Source organism: Pimephales promelas, chromosome 8, assembly GCF_988280905.1.
Source record: "Pimephales promelas chromosome 8, fPimPro1.hap1.1, whole genome shotgun sequence".
In the NCBI taxonomy this organism is placed as follows: Eukaryota; Metazoa; Chordata; class Actinopteri; order Cypriniformes; family Leuciscidae; genus Pimephales; species Pimephales promelas.
The window spans coordinates 36739934-36753850 of NC_142776.1; the positions used below are offsets into that span (position 1 = coordinate 36739934).

Genomic DNA, 13917 nt, shown 5'->3' on the forward strand with positions numbered 1-13917 from the left:
TGTGCGAGTGTGTGGTTTCAGAGCTGTGCGCATGAATTATTTATTGTGTAATATAACAATGCAATGCAAAATAAAATAAAAAAACACAGACAATAACAAAGTTAAAAGACATTGTGTCATCATTCTTTCACCTCATGTCACTCCAAACCTGTTTGACTGATATTTAGCAGAATGTTCACAATATCAAAAAGCTTTTCGCATATTTGTTAGACCTTGAGAATGAACGTAAACTTGTTTGTTCACAATTAAACTCCACAGAGAAGCCACCTTTGAATTCAGCGCCTCGTGAGTTTAATTACGCTTTTAAAAGGTAATCAGATGAAATTAATTAATTAATGTACAACAAAACATTGCCTTTTTCTTTTATTTTGTCAAAGAAGCTGCACAACAGAACTGCATAAATGTAAAACATGGACGAAAAAAATAAATATCTTGGTTGTATGATATTCCTTTATTATTATTACTTTGAGAATTACATTTTAGCAGGTAGTAGTGATATATTTCTGTCATCATTTCTCCAAATTCAACCGAACTTTAATTTTGACGGTTTGTTGTGAAGATCTTCGTTTCGGTGTGTATTTTTGACGATGGTTTTCCTCAAATAAAACTGTTAAAAGCTTGTGAAGTGACTCCTCATACAGGTGCAACTTGAAAAATGTGAATATCATGCAAAAGTTCAGTAATTCAACTCAAAAGGTGAAACTAAAATATTATATAGGCTCATTACATGCAAAGTGAGATATTTCAAGCCTTTATTTGTTATATATTTTTTAATCGTGATTAATCGCATCCAAAATATAAGTTTGTGTTTACATAATACATGTGTGTGTACTGTGTATAATTATTTTATATGTATAAATACACACACATGCAATATGTGCATATTGTATATTTATACATAAATTATACAACATTGTATATATAAATAACACATTTTTCTTGATTCAATTTTGATATTTTTAGGTCAAACCGTTCTTGTCTGTCAGTCATATAATGGAGGTCTATGGTCACCACCTCAAAGAGCATGCACAGAGAAGTCCAAATTAAACATGATTTAATGACTCGTAAATGTAAGTACACATTGATGGCCTAAGACACGAAACGAGCGGTTTGTGTGAGAAAACGAACAGTATTTATATCGTTTTTACCTCAGATCATTTGGACGTGACTGTGGTTACAAGAGGTAAAAATATATAAATACTGTTCGTTTTCTCACACAAACCGCTCGTTTCATGTCTTAGACCCTCAATGTGTACTTACATTTACGAGTCATTAAATCATGTTTAATTTGGACTTCTCTGTGCATGCTCTTTGAGGTGGTGACCATAGACCTCCATTATGTGACTGACAGACAAGAACGGTTTGACCTAAAAATATCAAAATTGAAACTACTTCAGACACTTACATCTTGGATGCCCTTGAGGTAAGCTAAAACATATCAAAAATTAATTTCAAAATGAACTATCCCTTTAAACGACGCCGTAACAGAAGTTCTCTTTAAAAACGCGAGCCTGTGTGAACGCTAAGAGTTTATTCTATAGGTATGCACGTTTGAATATATACATTGGAGTGACACGAGAGTGAAACGATTCTTGTTTTTGTGTGAAAATTGTCCTTGTGAGAACTTTTAACGTTTTTTTTCCTGACGCTAATTTGCTTTTCAATGTTTTGCAGTGGCAGTATGATAGGCAGGGATAAGCCACTCTACCTCACTTGAAGAAAAACAAGGAGAACGGAAAGAGAAAAGATGAAACAACACCAGGGAGTCCCCCCCGCACCTCTCCACCCTTCCCAGACATCATCAGTTTCCCTCAGTGTCATTTTACATTCGTTTTTAGAAGGATGTGTGTGTGTACGCGTTCTGAAGACTACTAGTGATCCTTTCATTTTTGCCAAGCACTTAAAAATGTACAGGCCTCTGTGCGCCAGAGACCTCAGAGAGCACTCACGCCATCTCTGAATAACTTAGAAGAAAACAAACAAAAAAAAAAGATGTATATAACAAAAACGAAAAGGAAAAAATAAATAAAGCAAACTACCATTAAACTGGCCCTCAGGGCAAATGAGCTTTAACTATAACAGAGGAAAACTCTCCTCTTAGTTTCTCAGTTACTTTCCTCCTCGTCTCATTTTCGTTTTATTTTGTTGTTGTACTTTTTATTTATTTCCTGCTTGCAACATAGCTCTTCTTTTGGCCAAAAAACAGGTCCGTTACTTTAGGGAAAAGTCTCTTTCGAGGGTGACGCGTTGTGAATTTTAGGCAAAAAAACAACAAAACATAGACAAGAAAAAATAAAAAAAATGGAAAAAATTGATAAATACAACTTCTTTTTGTAAGTTTAAAGACCCGTGTAGGTCTTTGTTGATCTGTCACAGTGTGATTGTAAATATCACTTTTTGGGGGGTCAAATTGGGAAGATGAAGTCCAGATATTTTTTCTTCTTTAATATGACTTATAATTCATTAATTTGTATTTTAAATGGTATTTTGTGAATGCGTGCTGGTGTGAATGAGCGTGTGTGTGTGAGTGTATTTGTGCGTTGTGTAAGGTGATATCAGAAGAGTGTTTCCACACCATGTACACAATCTTGCATTAAAAATCTGTGCTCACTGGTGTGATCCCCCCCCCCCCCAAAAAAAAAGATCTATGGCAAAACCCATGACAGACTGCATGACCTGGCTCTCCACAAATTCATCGAGCCCCATTTTTGATTTGGAAACGGACTCCTGCAGGACTCTGAAGAGTGTTCACAGCCAAACTCGTGAAGCGATTTGTTGATTTACTCTCAGGTTCTAAATGTGAAGCGTAAATGTTCTGAAGGCGCCTCCAGATTCAGGTCAAAGGTCGGAAACATACTTTACACAAGTACACCGATGTGAACACACTTTAACTTTAGCTTATCATTCAGCAATGTTGGATCTTTTCTTCCACCCTGAAGGCCCGTACACACCGGAACGAATATCAGCGCGTTTTTCAACGCGTTTTTTGTGTTCACACCCAAGCGATTTTCGCTGACGACGAGCCGAGTGAACATGCAAATTCATTCCCTGACATTAGATGGCGCCAATTTGCTCTGCAATACCACTTCATTTCAGTTTTCTTTTATCAAGATGTTTGTAGTCGCTGTCGCGTTTGTCATATATATAGGGCCCTATAAAATCCGTTTTATTTTTTCCCAAATTCCGTTTTATTTTTTCCCAAATTCCGTTTTTTCCGTCTTAATTTTTGCAAATTCCGTTTTTTCCGTTTTAATTTTTGGGAATTCTGTTTTTTTTTTTTTTACCCCTTACTGTTATTTTAGTTGTAAAAAGAGCTTTTAATGTTAATGATTAAAATGTACACAAATAAAATGGGCATTTACTCTTAAAATGACAAATGCTGCATGATGTAACATAACATTGCAAGTACTAACAAGTACTTCTAGTAACAACAAAATATGGTTATGAAAAATATGCTGTCTCGTCTCTCTCGTGCGCTCTCGACTCGAGCACACACTCGGTCCGGCACCTCATAGACAGACGTGCAGAGAGGGGACTTTGTGTGTGTGTGCGAGATTCTTAACTTTTTCGCCGACGAAAGCAGAGCCGTGGAGAGCCGCTTCGCCATGCTTTCAGTGGAAACGCGGCTATTGTTTTGATGCCGTCATGAGCTGAAATGACGGGAGGGGTTGTGTCGCCCAGATTTGCTTCCCCGTCTCTCTGCATTTTCCCCAGACATACGTTCTTCTCCCACACAAAAAACCGAATTTCATTCCAAATATGTAAAATTCCGCGTTAATTGGCCAATTCCGCGATTCGATCCGTGATCGCGGAAATAATAGGGCCCTAAATATAGTTCTATATGTTCTAGCACCAACGAGAACAGCAGCTCTACATTCATCTTGCCTTGCCTTATTTCTTCCTGGCTGTGTAGACGGCGACGCTACTTGGCGTATATCTTCTTCGCCGTTGCGTATGTGTGCTCGGCAAGACCGTTTTGAGTTTGAGCACCCCCAAGTTGTGTTTTACTGTAACTTCAGAAGCTCCAAACACGTGAGCAAAAGCGCCAATCTCATTGGTCGGATAGTTTTTGACGCAGTGCGTCAAACTAAAAAAAACGAACCCGAAGCATTTTTTTTTTAAATTACGCTTTTAAGGCCTGTTTACAATCACATATCGCGTCTTTTGCGTGCTCAAGTACGTTATTTCAAATGTAGGCACGCACGTGCTCATAATGTAAGCGTCCTGCGTTTTCTACGCGTTTTAGGCGCTATATGTGAATCCGGACACTCACATTGGCGCCCTTTGTTTAGTCATAAGGCGTTAAACGTCGGCGAATAACGCACGCAAAATTCGTCCTGATGTGAACAGGCCTTGACAGTGACGGAGTGTAGATGAAGAAAACGCACCGCATACTTGGCTTGTGCTGAATCTCCCAGACACGTTTCACATCGTGTACTTGAATAGAGTACGTTTCGAGTCTAACGCAGTTCTATTGAAACCCGGGTCATTTCATTTGCCTGGTCTTGACTGACATTACAACCACCAATATAACATGTAAAGGTGAACTATAATGTTCTCGATGTGAGATAATACAGCACACAGTAAATTAAATCAACAGTGGGTCTATAGTTTTCTAGTAGCTTTTTGCTAGATGTTCTATTGTGTTGATCTCATCTTTAAGTTTTGTGGGAAAAAATTAAATGCATTTGATCATTTAGTCAAACGTTTTATTTCAAATCTCTTTTTTTTTCTACTGTAGCATACTATTTTTAGTTGAATAAAATAAATAACTTCTAAGACATTTCATTTGTGTACAAACCTGCCAATTGTAGTTATTTTATTTGTAAAGTCAGCATATTATTTTAAAATTGTTATCAGCAAGTTGCCCATCAGTTAATATTTAATAATGTTTAACAGGTTTCTATTTATGAACAAAATGAGATCAATTTTGCTTATAACTACAATATTTGAATTTTATTGTTATTTTGTTTTTGTTTGTTTTTTGATGATGATGACAATTGCTTTTATTTTTACTTTTTTGAATACTGTTTTTTTTTCTTTCCTTGCCAGCCAGGTCATTTTGTGTCACTATGCCTTTTTGTTTCATTTTGTCCGTAATAAAAACGTTAAATGAGAGATTTGTGGGGTTGTCTTTTAATGTACATTGACATTCATAAAAACCACTTCCCCTTTAGCGACGCACCGATATCAAAAATTCACTGATAATTCTTTATACTTGAAAGCCGATAACCGATATATCGGTGGATAAAGTTTTTATAGCCAGATTTCAAATTCAAGTCTCATCATTATAATCCACATCCCAAACACTCAATTATAATGTTCTTAGTATGATTTTATGTAGCCGATATGACAGACTTGTGGTGCACGTCATCATGTGGCTGTCAAACGATTAATCCATTGGCATGCAAAATAAAATTTTGTGTTTACATACTATTTGTGTGTGCACTGCACTGTGTATAATTATTTTGTCTGTGTGTGTGTATATATATATATACATACACATGCATGTATATTTAGGAAAAAATATTATTTATATATAAAATATTTATATTTATATATAATATAAATTATATATAAATCTACATACAGTGTATTCATGAAAATATTTCTTAAATATATACAATATACATGCATGTGTGTGTATTTATATATATAAAATAATTATACACAGTGCACCCACATACATTATGTAAATACAAACTTTTATTTTGGATGCGATTAATCGTTTGACAGCCCTAGTATTTTCCTTTTTTTGAAGTGATTCCAATCATAATTCAAGCAATTAAAACCCATCGTGCGCATCTGAAGGAAATATTTACTAGCTTTAATAAATCTGCCAAATTTTCCAAACGATGCCGACATATGATGCGGTTTGATGATATTTGCTACAGCACAACCTCATGTGCCTTAATACTTAAAGTAATTGACCGATCTGAAAACATGCTATACTTCTGTTTGCAATGGTTGGTTACTTCACTGTTACAAAAGAAATCCTCTGTCTAAAATGAGAAAGAGAGAAGTATTATGCCATAACACATATGAGTCACTCTCACACAGCAGGGAACATGAATGCTAAACGTCTAATGTGCTTTTACTGCGAATCAACATCCATACGGTGTGTTTTAGTGGACTGTGACCTGACATCTCTCGGTTTTTGTGGTCGATTCTAAAAGTATAGACCAACATTTCTCATATTATGCTTTTTTTTTCAAAGCTGTACAGTAAAACTGCCTCGCCGCCCTCCATTTATGTTTTATTCATATTGCGGCGGGTGTTGAATAGATCATTATTGAACAATTGGAACCCAGAACCGCCATTCCGTGCTGAGACACACATTACGAGGAATATCTCAGTCATATAATCTTAATGAAACATACGATGGTGGAGATGGAAAGATGTTGTTTCATTGTGCAATTGTGTGCGTGTTATTGTTTATGTGTATTACAATAAAGCAACAAGCAAAACCTTGATATTTCATTGGATAAAGCACCAGGAAGGAGGCCAAAAGTTCAACTTTACATAGGAATGATGAGATATCTTTAATATTACAACTGCATCTACACGATGAGATTAAAAACAGACTTTGTCCCCTGCTTTATTTTTCCTGAGACCCCAGTAATCTCAAATGTTTCTCCTCTAGATTATGGTACTAAAGGCATGCAATCAAAAGTCAGTCATTTTACTTTAGCAATCTGTAAAATGTTCATTGAGAAAAGGTGAAAAGTGACAGGGGATTCAAAACAAGGCGGATTGGTGTATTTTAATGTGAAAAACAGAACAATAAAGGGTAAAAAAAATACAAATACGAGGTAATTGCAACTTTTTATCTCACAATTCAGTCTTTGCAATTGACTTTTTTTACCAAACCAAAGTGCAAGAAAAAGGTCTGAATTGTGAGATAAAAAAAAGTTGCAATTACCTTTTGGTTTTTATTTAGTCAAGCTTCCAAAAAAGGGTATATTTTAGCAGCATGCAGGAAAAAAAATGCAGGCAAAACTTTATTTTACATATGTTAGTAATAACATTAAACGATGCATATTCACATGCAACTAACCCTCAAGCAAATCCTAACCCTATATTCAGTACTTATTAATTAATATTCCTCAGTAGGTCAAATATATAATTACACTGCAACAAAGTGTAAGCAAAATGCATTCATTAAAAGCCAAGCGTTGCATGTGCGCTTGTACAGTGCGCTTCGATCAGTGGACATCAGGCCTGAACGGTGAAACAGTTTATGACCTGCGACATGGAAACTTTCCACTTCTGCGGTCGAAGCATTTGCGGTGCAACGAGCACTGAACAGACTCTGACAAGAGCTTTTCATCTGGCTTTTTTCTTTCTGTTTCTTGTCATTTTCTTTTCCTTTGATGTCACACATGTAACGTATGCGCTATGGTTTCCATGTCAACATTTTTAGCTAACGAGACCACATGTGTAACTGGTCTGGTATTCTTTAACAGGGGAGGTTAGTTTAAGTCTTTTTCCTGTACCTTTCTCTCTGACTGGCCTTTTGTTAGAGGAGAGAGAGAGAGAGACAGAGAGAGAGAGAGAGCGTTCAGGAAACGTGGGCGGATTTGACAAGAAAAGAGTTTCAGTTTCTGTCTTTTATAAGAGCTTTTTTTCTTTTCATGCCTTTCTTCATTATTATTTTTTTTTTAGGATCAGCAAAATGAAAATTTTGAGAAAAAAAGGACTTAAGAAACCCAAGAAAATATTCCTGCGCACAACCAGGCCAGTTTTAATACCAGATTAATCACAAAAACATGTCCAGACTATGATGCACATGCTTTCAACTAAAAGAAATGAACATTACGGCAATACAATTTGTGGTCAAATTGTGCTTAATTGTCAAAAATTATGTGATGGGCCTAAAATAGTTATGCAAAATATAATGTCTGTCACCTTTGGGATGAAATATATCAGAGAAAAAAATGAGAAACAAACTCTAAGAAGGGTGTTTATGCTCTAAAATACTCAAACAAACATACATTTTGATCAGTTTTTTGAGATCAGGAAACTATAGACGAAATTGAGCAGATTGAAAGATTCGTAACAAGCAATAATTACACACACAAAATATAGAAAATGATTTCCAGGTGCTTGATCAGCCGGAAAGGGTTACTGATAAACAGGAAATAGTTATCATTCATTGTTGCTGTTTTAGTTCATGCACATGACTTGACAACATCGAGCAAAGTTCATTTTGTGTTTCTGCAGACCTGTTTGTTTCTATTCTAACAGTAACATTTATTAGATCAAACTATTTTTAAGTGTCAGTCTTGGTGACTTTAACCAGTGACACAGTTACAAAGAGATCTGCAGCTTAGCTATATGAAATATGATTTTGTAGTTCAAGTCAATGATGTAACTCGTGCTGTTATTATAAACCCTAACCATTAGGTCTTTTGTTGTTGAAATACAAAGAATAAAATAATGTAATAAAAATAAAATTAAAGCTAAATAAAAATGTTAAAACAAAATGTTAATAAATCATGTTACTATAACACTAAATGTAAATGCTTTTTTCAGCATTATTTGTTTCCCACAAAGAAGCAGTTACATATTACTTTAAATAATGCATAATTACATGCAATTCTCAACCAAACCCTAATCATATCCTAACCCTAGAAGTAATTCACCCTAGAATGGTAATTAATATTATGCAGTACTTAAATAATTACACTTACTAAACCAAATATAGAAATTTGTTTCCTTGTAAACTCTACCGAATGCACACAGATCATGTAGTAGGCCGGAACAATCCCCAATCTCACCCTGAAAAGTTGATTTTATCAGTATTCATTATGAAAGAGTTTAAAGTTGTGAATTGAAACGTGCATTTCAGTCGCTCATGAATAATGTGGGTGTGGACCGGATGAAAACGAAGCGTCAAAAGTCCTTCTTACTTATCAAGCAGGTGCTCCACCTGAATTTACTGTAACCCCACACTGTCCAGATCGTGCTGTCGATAGCAGTGTGTGTGTGTGTGTGTGAATGTGTGTTTCCCCTGCGCGGGAGGAAGTCCGTGTTGCAGAGAAAAACCCTCTCAAAGTTTATTGACTTTTTCTTTTCTCGTGGCTCTGTTGACTTCAGCTGCCCACATCCACCCAGAGAAACCACCAGCACTCGAATCGAAATAACAGACATGTTCCAGAATTTTAACTGATCTTGGGTCCCTCATACCTCGAGAGTGAGTCAAAAGCTGACGCTCAGGGTTTGTCATAACGTGCCGAAGCTCCTTCAGAGGTTAAGAAGGGCAGTTTCTTGAAGGAACTCGTGTGAATTTCACACCGATCCCAGCAGACCTACTGATAATGCTTTCCCAGACTTCGTTTCAATGTAACGCACATCGCAGAACCTGATATCAGAGAAAACATGAGAAAAAAAGCTCGGCGCTTATTCTTTAAAATACTCACAAAACAAATCAGAACTATTTAACAGTTTTGAGAATAAGAAAAAGGCAGCTGTGCACAACTAGGCCAGTTTTATTGTCGGGTTAATCACAAAAACATGTCCAGACTACGACGATCACATTACGGCAATAAAAATGTGCGCTCATAAAAATATGCAAAAAAAAAGTTATTATCCTAAAATAGTCTTCTCTTAAAGCATTTTCTATATATTTGTTCAATTTAGGGATGAAATATGAGTTTCTATCAGAGAAAACATTTAAAAAAAACACACAGGGCACTTGGTTTGCAACCAGTCGGATTTACACTGTTTTGAGGATGAGAAACTTTAGACTGATTTGAACGGCTTCAATATTTACATTCACTCAACATAGAAAATGATTTCCATGTGCTTGATCAGAAGGTAACAATGATTCCTTCCTTGTAACGGATCATTTTATCACTTGATAACATCAAGCATTTTGTTCCGTTCGTGTTTCTGCAGAACTGTTTGTCTGAAACACTATAGTTTGTAAGATTGCGGGGAAAAAAGAAGTTTCAGTTCTTGGTGACTTAATCCAGTAAATGGACAAAACAAAAATCAAATCAAAATAGACCTTCCACAGCTCTGCTTGCCTGTATAGATCTGCAACTGGTAATTTTATATATAGTGCGCTATTTGTGCTGAAACAGACTTACATGCTCCCACCAGCAGCAGCAATAACCAACAACAGCAGCTGCAATAACCAACAGCAGCAGTAGAAATAACAGCAGCAGCAATAACCAACAGCAACAATAACAGCAGAAATAACAGCAGCAGCAATAACCAACAGCAGCAATAACAGCAGCAATAACAAAAACAACAATAACAGCAGCAGTAAAATAACAGCAGCAATCACAGCATCAGCAGCAATAACGACAGCAGCAGTAGAAATAACAGCAGCAGCAATCACAGCAATAACCAAAAGCAGCAGTAGAAATAACAGCAGCAGCAATAACCAACAACAGAAATCACAGCAGCAGCAATAACAACAGCAGCAGCAGCAATAACAGCAGAAATAACAACAACAGCAATAACAGCAGCAGCAGCAATAACCAACAGCAGCAGTAGAATTAACAGCAGCAGCAATAACAACACCAGCAGCAGCAGAAATAACCAACAGCAGCAATCAACAACAGCAGCAATAACCAAAAGCAGCAGCAATAACAAAAGCAGCAGCAATAACCAACAGCAGCAATCAACAACAGCAGCAGCAATAATAACAGCAGCAGCAATAACAACAGCAGCAGCAATAACCAACAGCAGCAATAACCAAAAGCAGCAGCAATAATAACAGCAACAGCAATAACCAACAGCAGCAATCAACAACAGCAGCAGCAATAACCAAAAGCAGCAGCAATAACCAACAGCAGCAATAGCCAACAGCAGCAATCAACAACAGCAGCAGCAATAATAACAGCAGCAGCAATAACAACAGCAGCAGCAATAACCAACAGCAGCAATAACCAAAAGCAGCAGCAATAATAACAGCAACAGCAATAACCAACAGCAGCAATCAACAACAGCAGCAGCAATAACCAAAAGCAGCAGCAATAACCAACAGCAGCAGCAATAATAACAGCAGCAGCAATAACCAACAGCAGCAATAACCAAAAGCAGCAGCAATAATAACAGCAACAGCAATAACCAACAGCAGCAATCAACAACAGCAGCAGCAATAACCAAAAGCAGCAGCAATAACCAACAGCAGCAGCAATAACCAACAGCAGCAGCAATAGCCAACAGCAGCAATCAACAACAGCAGCAGCAGCAGAAATAACCAACAGCAGCAATCAACAACAGCAGCAGCAGCAGAAATAACAGCAGCAGCAGCAATAACCAACAGCAGCAGTAGAATTAACAGCAGCAGCAATAACAACACCAGCAGCAGCAATAACAGCAGCAGCAGCAGAAATAACCAACAGCAGCAATCAACAACAGCAGCAATAACCAAAAGCAGCAGCAATAACAAAAGCAGCAGCAATAACCAACAGCAGCAATTAACAGCAGCAGCAATAACCAAAAGCAGCAGCAATAACCAACAGCAGCAATAACCAAAAGCAGCAGCAATAATAACAGCAACAGCAATAACCAACAGCAGCAATTAACAACAGCAGCAGCAATAATAACAGCAGCAGCAATAACAACAGCAGCAGCAATAACCAACAGCAGCAATAACCAAAAGCAGCAGCAATAATAACAGCAACAGCAATAACCAACAGCAGCAATCAACAACAGCAGCAGCAATAACCAAAAGCAGCAGCAATAGCCAACAGCAGCAATCAACAACAGCAGCAGCAGAAATAACCAACAGCAGCAATCAACAGCAGCAGCAGTAGAAATAACAGCAGCAATAACCAACACTAGCAGCAATAACCAACAACAGCAATAACAGCAGCAGCAATAACCAACAGCAGCAGTAGAAATAACAGCAGCAGCAATAACACCAGCAGCAGCAATAACCAACAGCATCAGAAATAACCAACAACAGCAATCAACAACAGCAGCAGCAGTAGAAATAACAGCAGCAGCAGCAATAACCAACAGCAGCAGTAGAAATAACAGCAGCAGCAATAACAGCATCAGCAGCAATAACCAACAGCAGCAGCAGCAACAGCAGAAATAACAATAACAGCAGCAATAACCAACAGCAGCAATAACAGCAGAAATAACAACATCAGCAGCAGCAATAATCAACAGCAGAAATAACAGCAGCAATCAACAACAGCAGCAGCAATAACCAAAAGCAGCAGCAATAACCAACAGCAGCAGCAATAACAACAGCAGCAGCAATAACCAACAGCAGCAATAACCAAAAGCAGCAGCAATAATAACAGCAACAGCAATAACCAACAGCAGCAATCAACAACAGCAGCAGCAATAACCAAAAGCAGCAGCAATAACCAACAGCAGCAGCAATAACCAACAGCAGCAGCAATAACCAACAGCAGCAATCAACAACAGCAGCAGCAATAATAACAGCAGCAGCAATAACAACAGCAGCAGCAATAACCAACAGCAGCAATAACCAAAAGCAGCAGCAATAATAACAGCAACAGCAATAACCAACAGCAGCAATCAACAACAGCAGCAGCAATAACCAAAAGCAGCAGCAATAACCAACAGCAGCAGCAATAACCAACAGCAGCAGCAATAGCCAACAGCAGCAATCAACAACAGCAGCAGCAGCAGAAATAACCAACAGCAGCAATCAACAACAGCAGCAGCAGCAGAAATAACAGCAGCAGCAGCAATAACCAACAGCAGCAGTAGAATTAACAGCAGCAGCAATAACAACACCAGCAGCAGCAATAACAGCAGCAGCAGCAGAAATAACCAACAGCAGCAATCAACAACAGCAGCAATAACCAAAAGCAGCAGCAATAACAAAAGCAGCAGCAATAACCAACAGCAGCAATTAACAACAGCAGCAGCAATAACCAACAGCAGCAATAACCAAAAGCAGCAGCAATAACCAACAGCAGCAATAACCAAAAGCAGCAGCAATAATAACAGCAACAGCAATAACCAACAGCAGCAATCAACAACAGCAGCAGCAATAACCAAAAGCAGCAGCAATAGCCAACAGCAGCAATCAACAACAGCAGCAGCAGCAGAAATAACCAACAGCAGCAATCAACAGCAGCAGCAGTAGAAATAACAGCAGCAATAACCAACACTAGCAGCAATAACCAACAACAGCAATAACAGCAGCAGCAATAACCAACAGCAGCAGTAGAAATAACAGCAGCAGCAATAACACCAGCAGCAGCAATAACCAACAGCATCAGAAATAACCAACAACAGCAATCAACAACAGCAGCAGCAGTAGAAATAACAGCAGCAGCAGCAATAACCAACAGCAGCAGTAGAAATAACAGCAGCAGCAATAACAGCATCAGCAGCAATAACCAACAGCAGCAGCAGCAACAGCAGAAATAACAATAACTGCAGCAATAACCAACAGCAGCAATAACAGCAGAAATAACAACATCAGCAGCAGCAATAATCAACAGCAGAAATAACAGCATCAGCATCAATGACCAACAGCAGCAGTAGAAATAATAGCAGCAGCAATAATCATCATCAGCAGCTCTAGAATAAAGTGACTGTCCAGCTAAAGTAGGTTTTGATTGATTCACTTCCGTTGCAAAGATCATTAGGTATTAACTTGGGAACCGCTAACACGACACCGTTTAACTGATAATCTCTGGTATTTTCATGATAATAAAGTATATGTATATACTTCAATGAGAAGAATAGACATAGCCTTTATCACTGTATAGAATACTACGAAATAATATGTTGTGTGCCTTATTCTTTGTAAGAAGCACATCATCTCAGAAAGACGAGCTCAACTGGCTTTATGGAGCGAGTTGAGTAAAAACATGTTATTAAATGTTGTCTCTTGTTGGACAAGAGGTTCATAAATGCTGATGTTTGACGTGTGTTGCTTTTTCAAATGCATGTCATGAGTGACTC

General features: G+C 37.7%; 1 protein-coding gene across 1 annotated transcript in view; it reads left to right on the forward strand.

Moving 5' to 3' along the window:
* The window catches only part of tox2 (TOX high mobility group box family member 2), a 141484-nt gene extending 136366 nt beyond the window's left edge, over positions 1 to 5118 (forward strand). Inside the window, 1 exon segment of the mRNA XM_089134493.1 lies at positions 1675 to 5118. Coding sequence (XP_088990619.1) covers positions 1675 to 1717 — 43 coding nt within the window. The 3' untranslated portion in view covers positions 1718 to 5118.
* The last annotated feature ends 8799 nt before the right edge of the window (positions 5119 to 13917 follow it).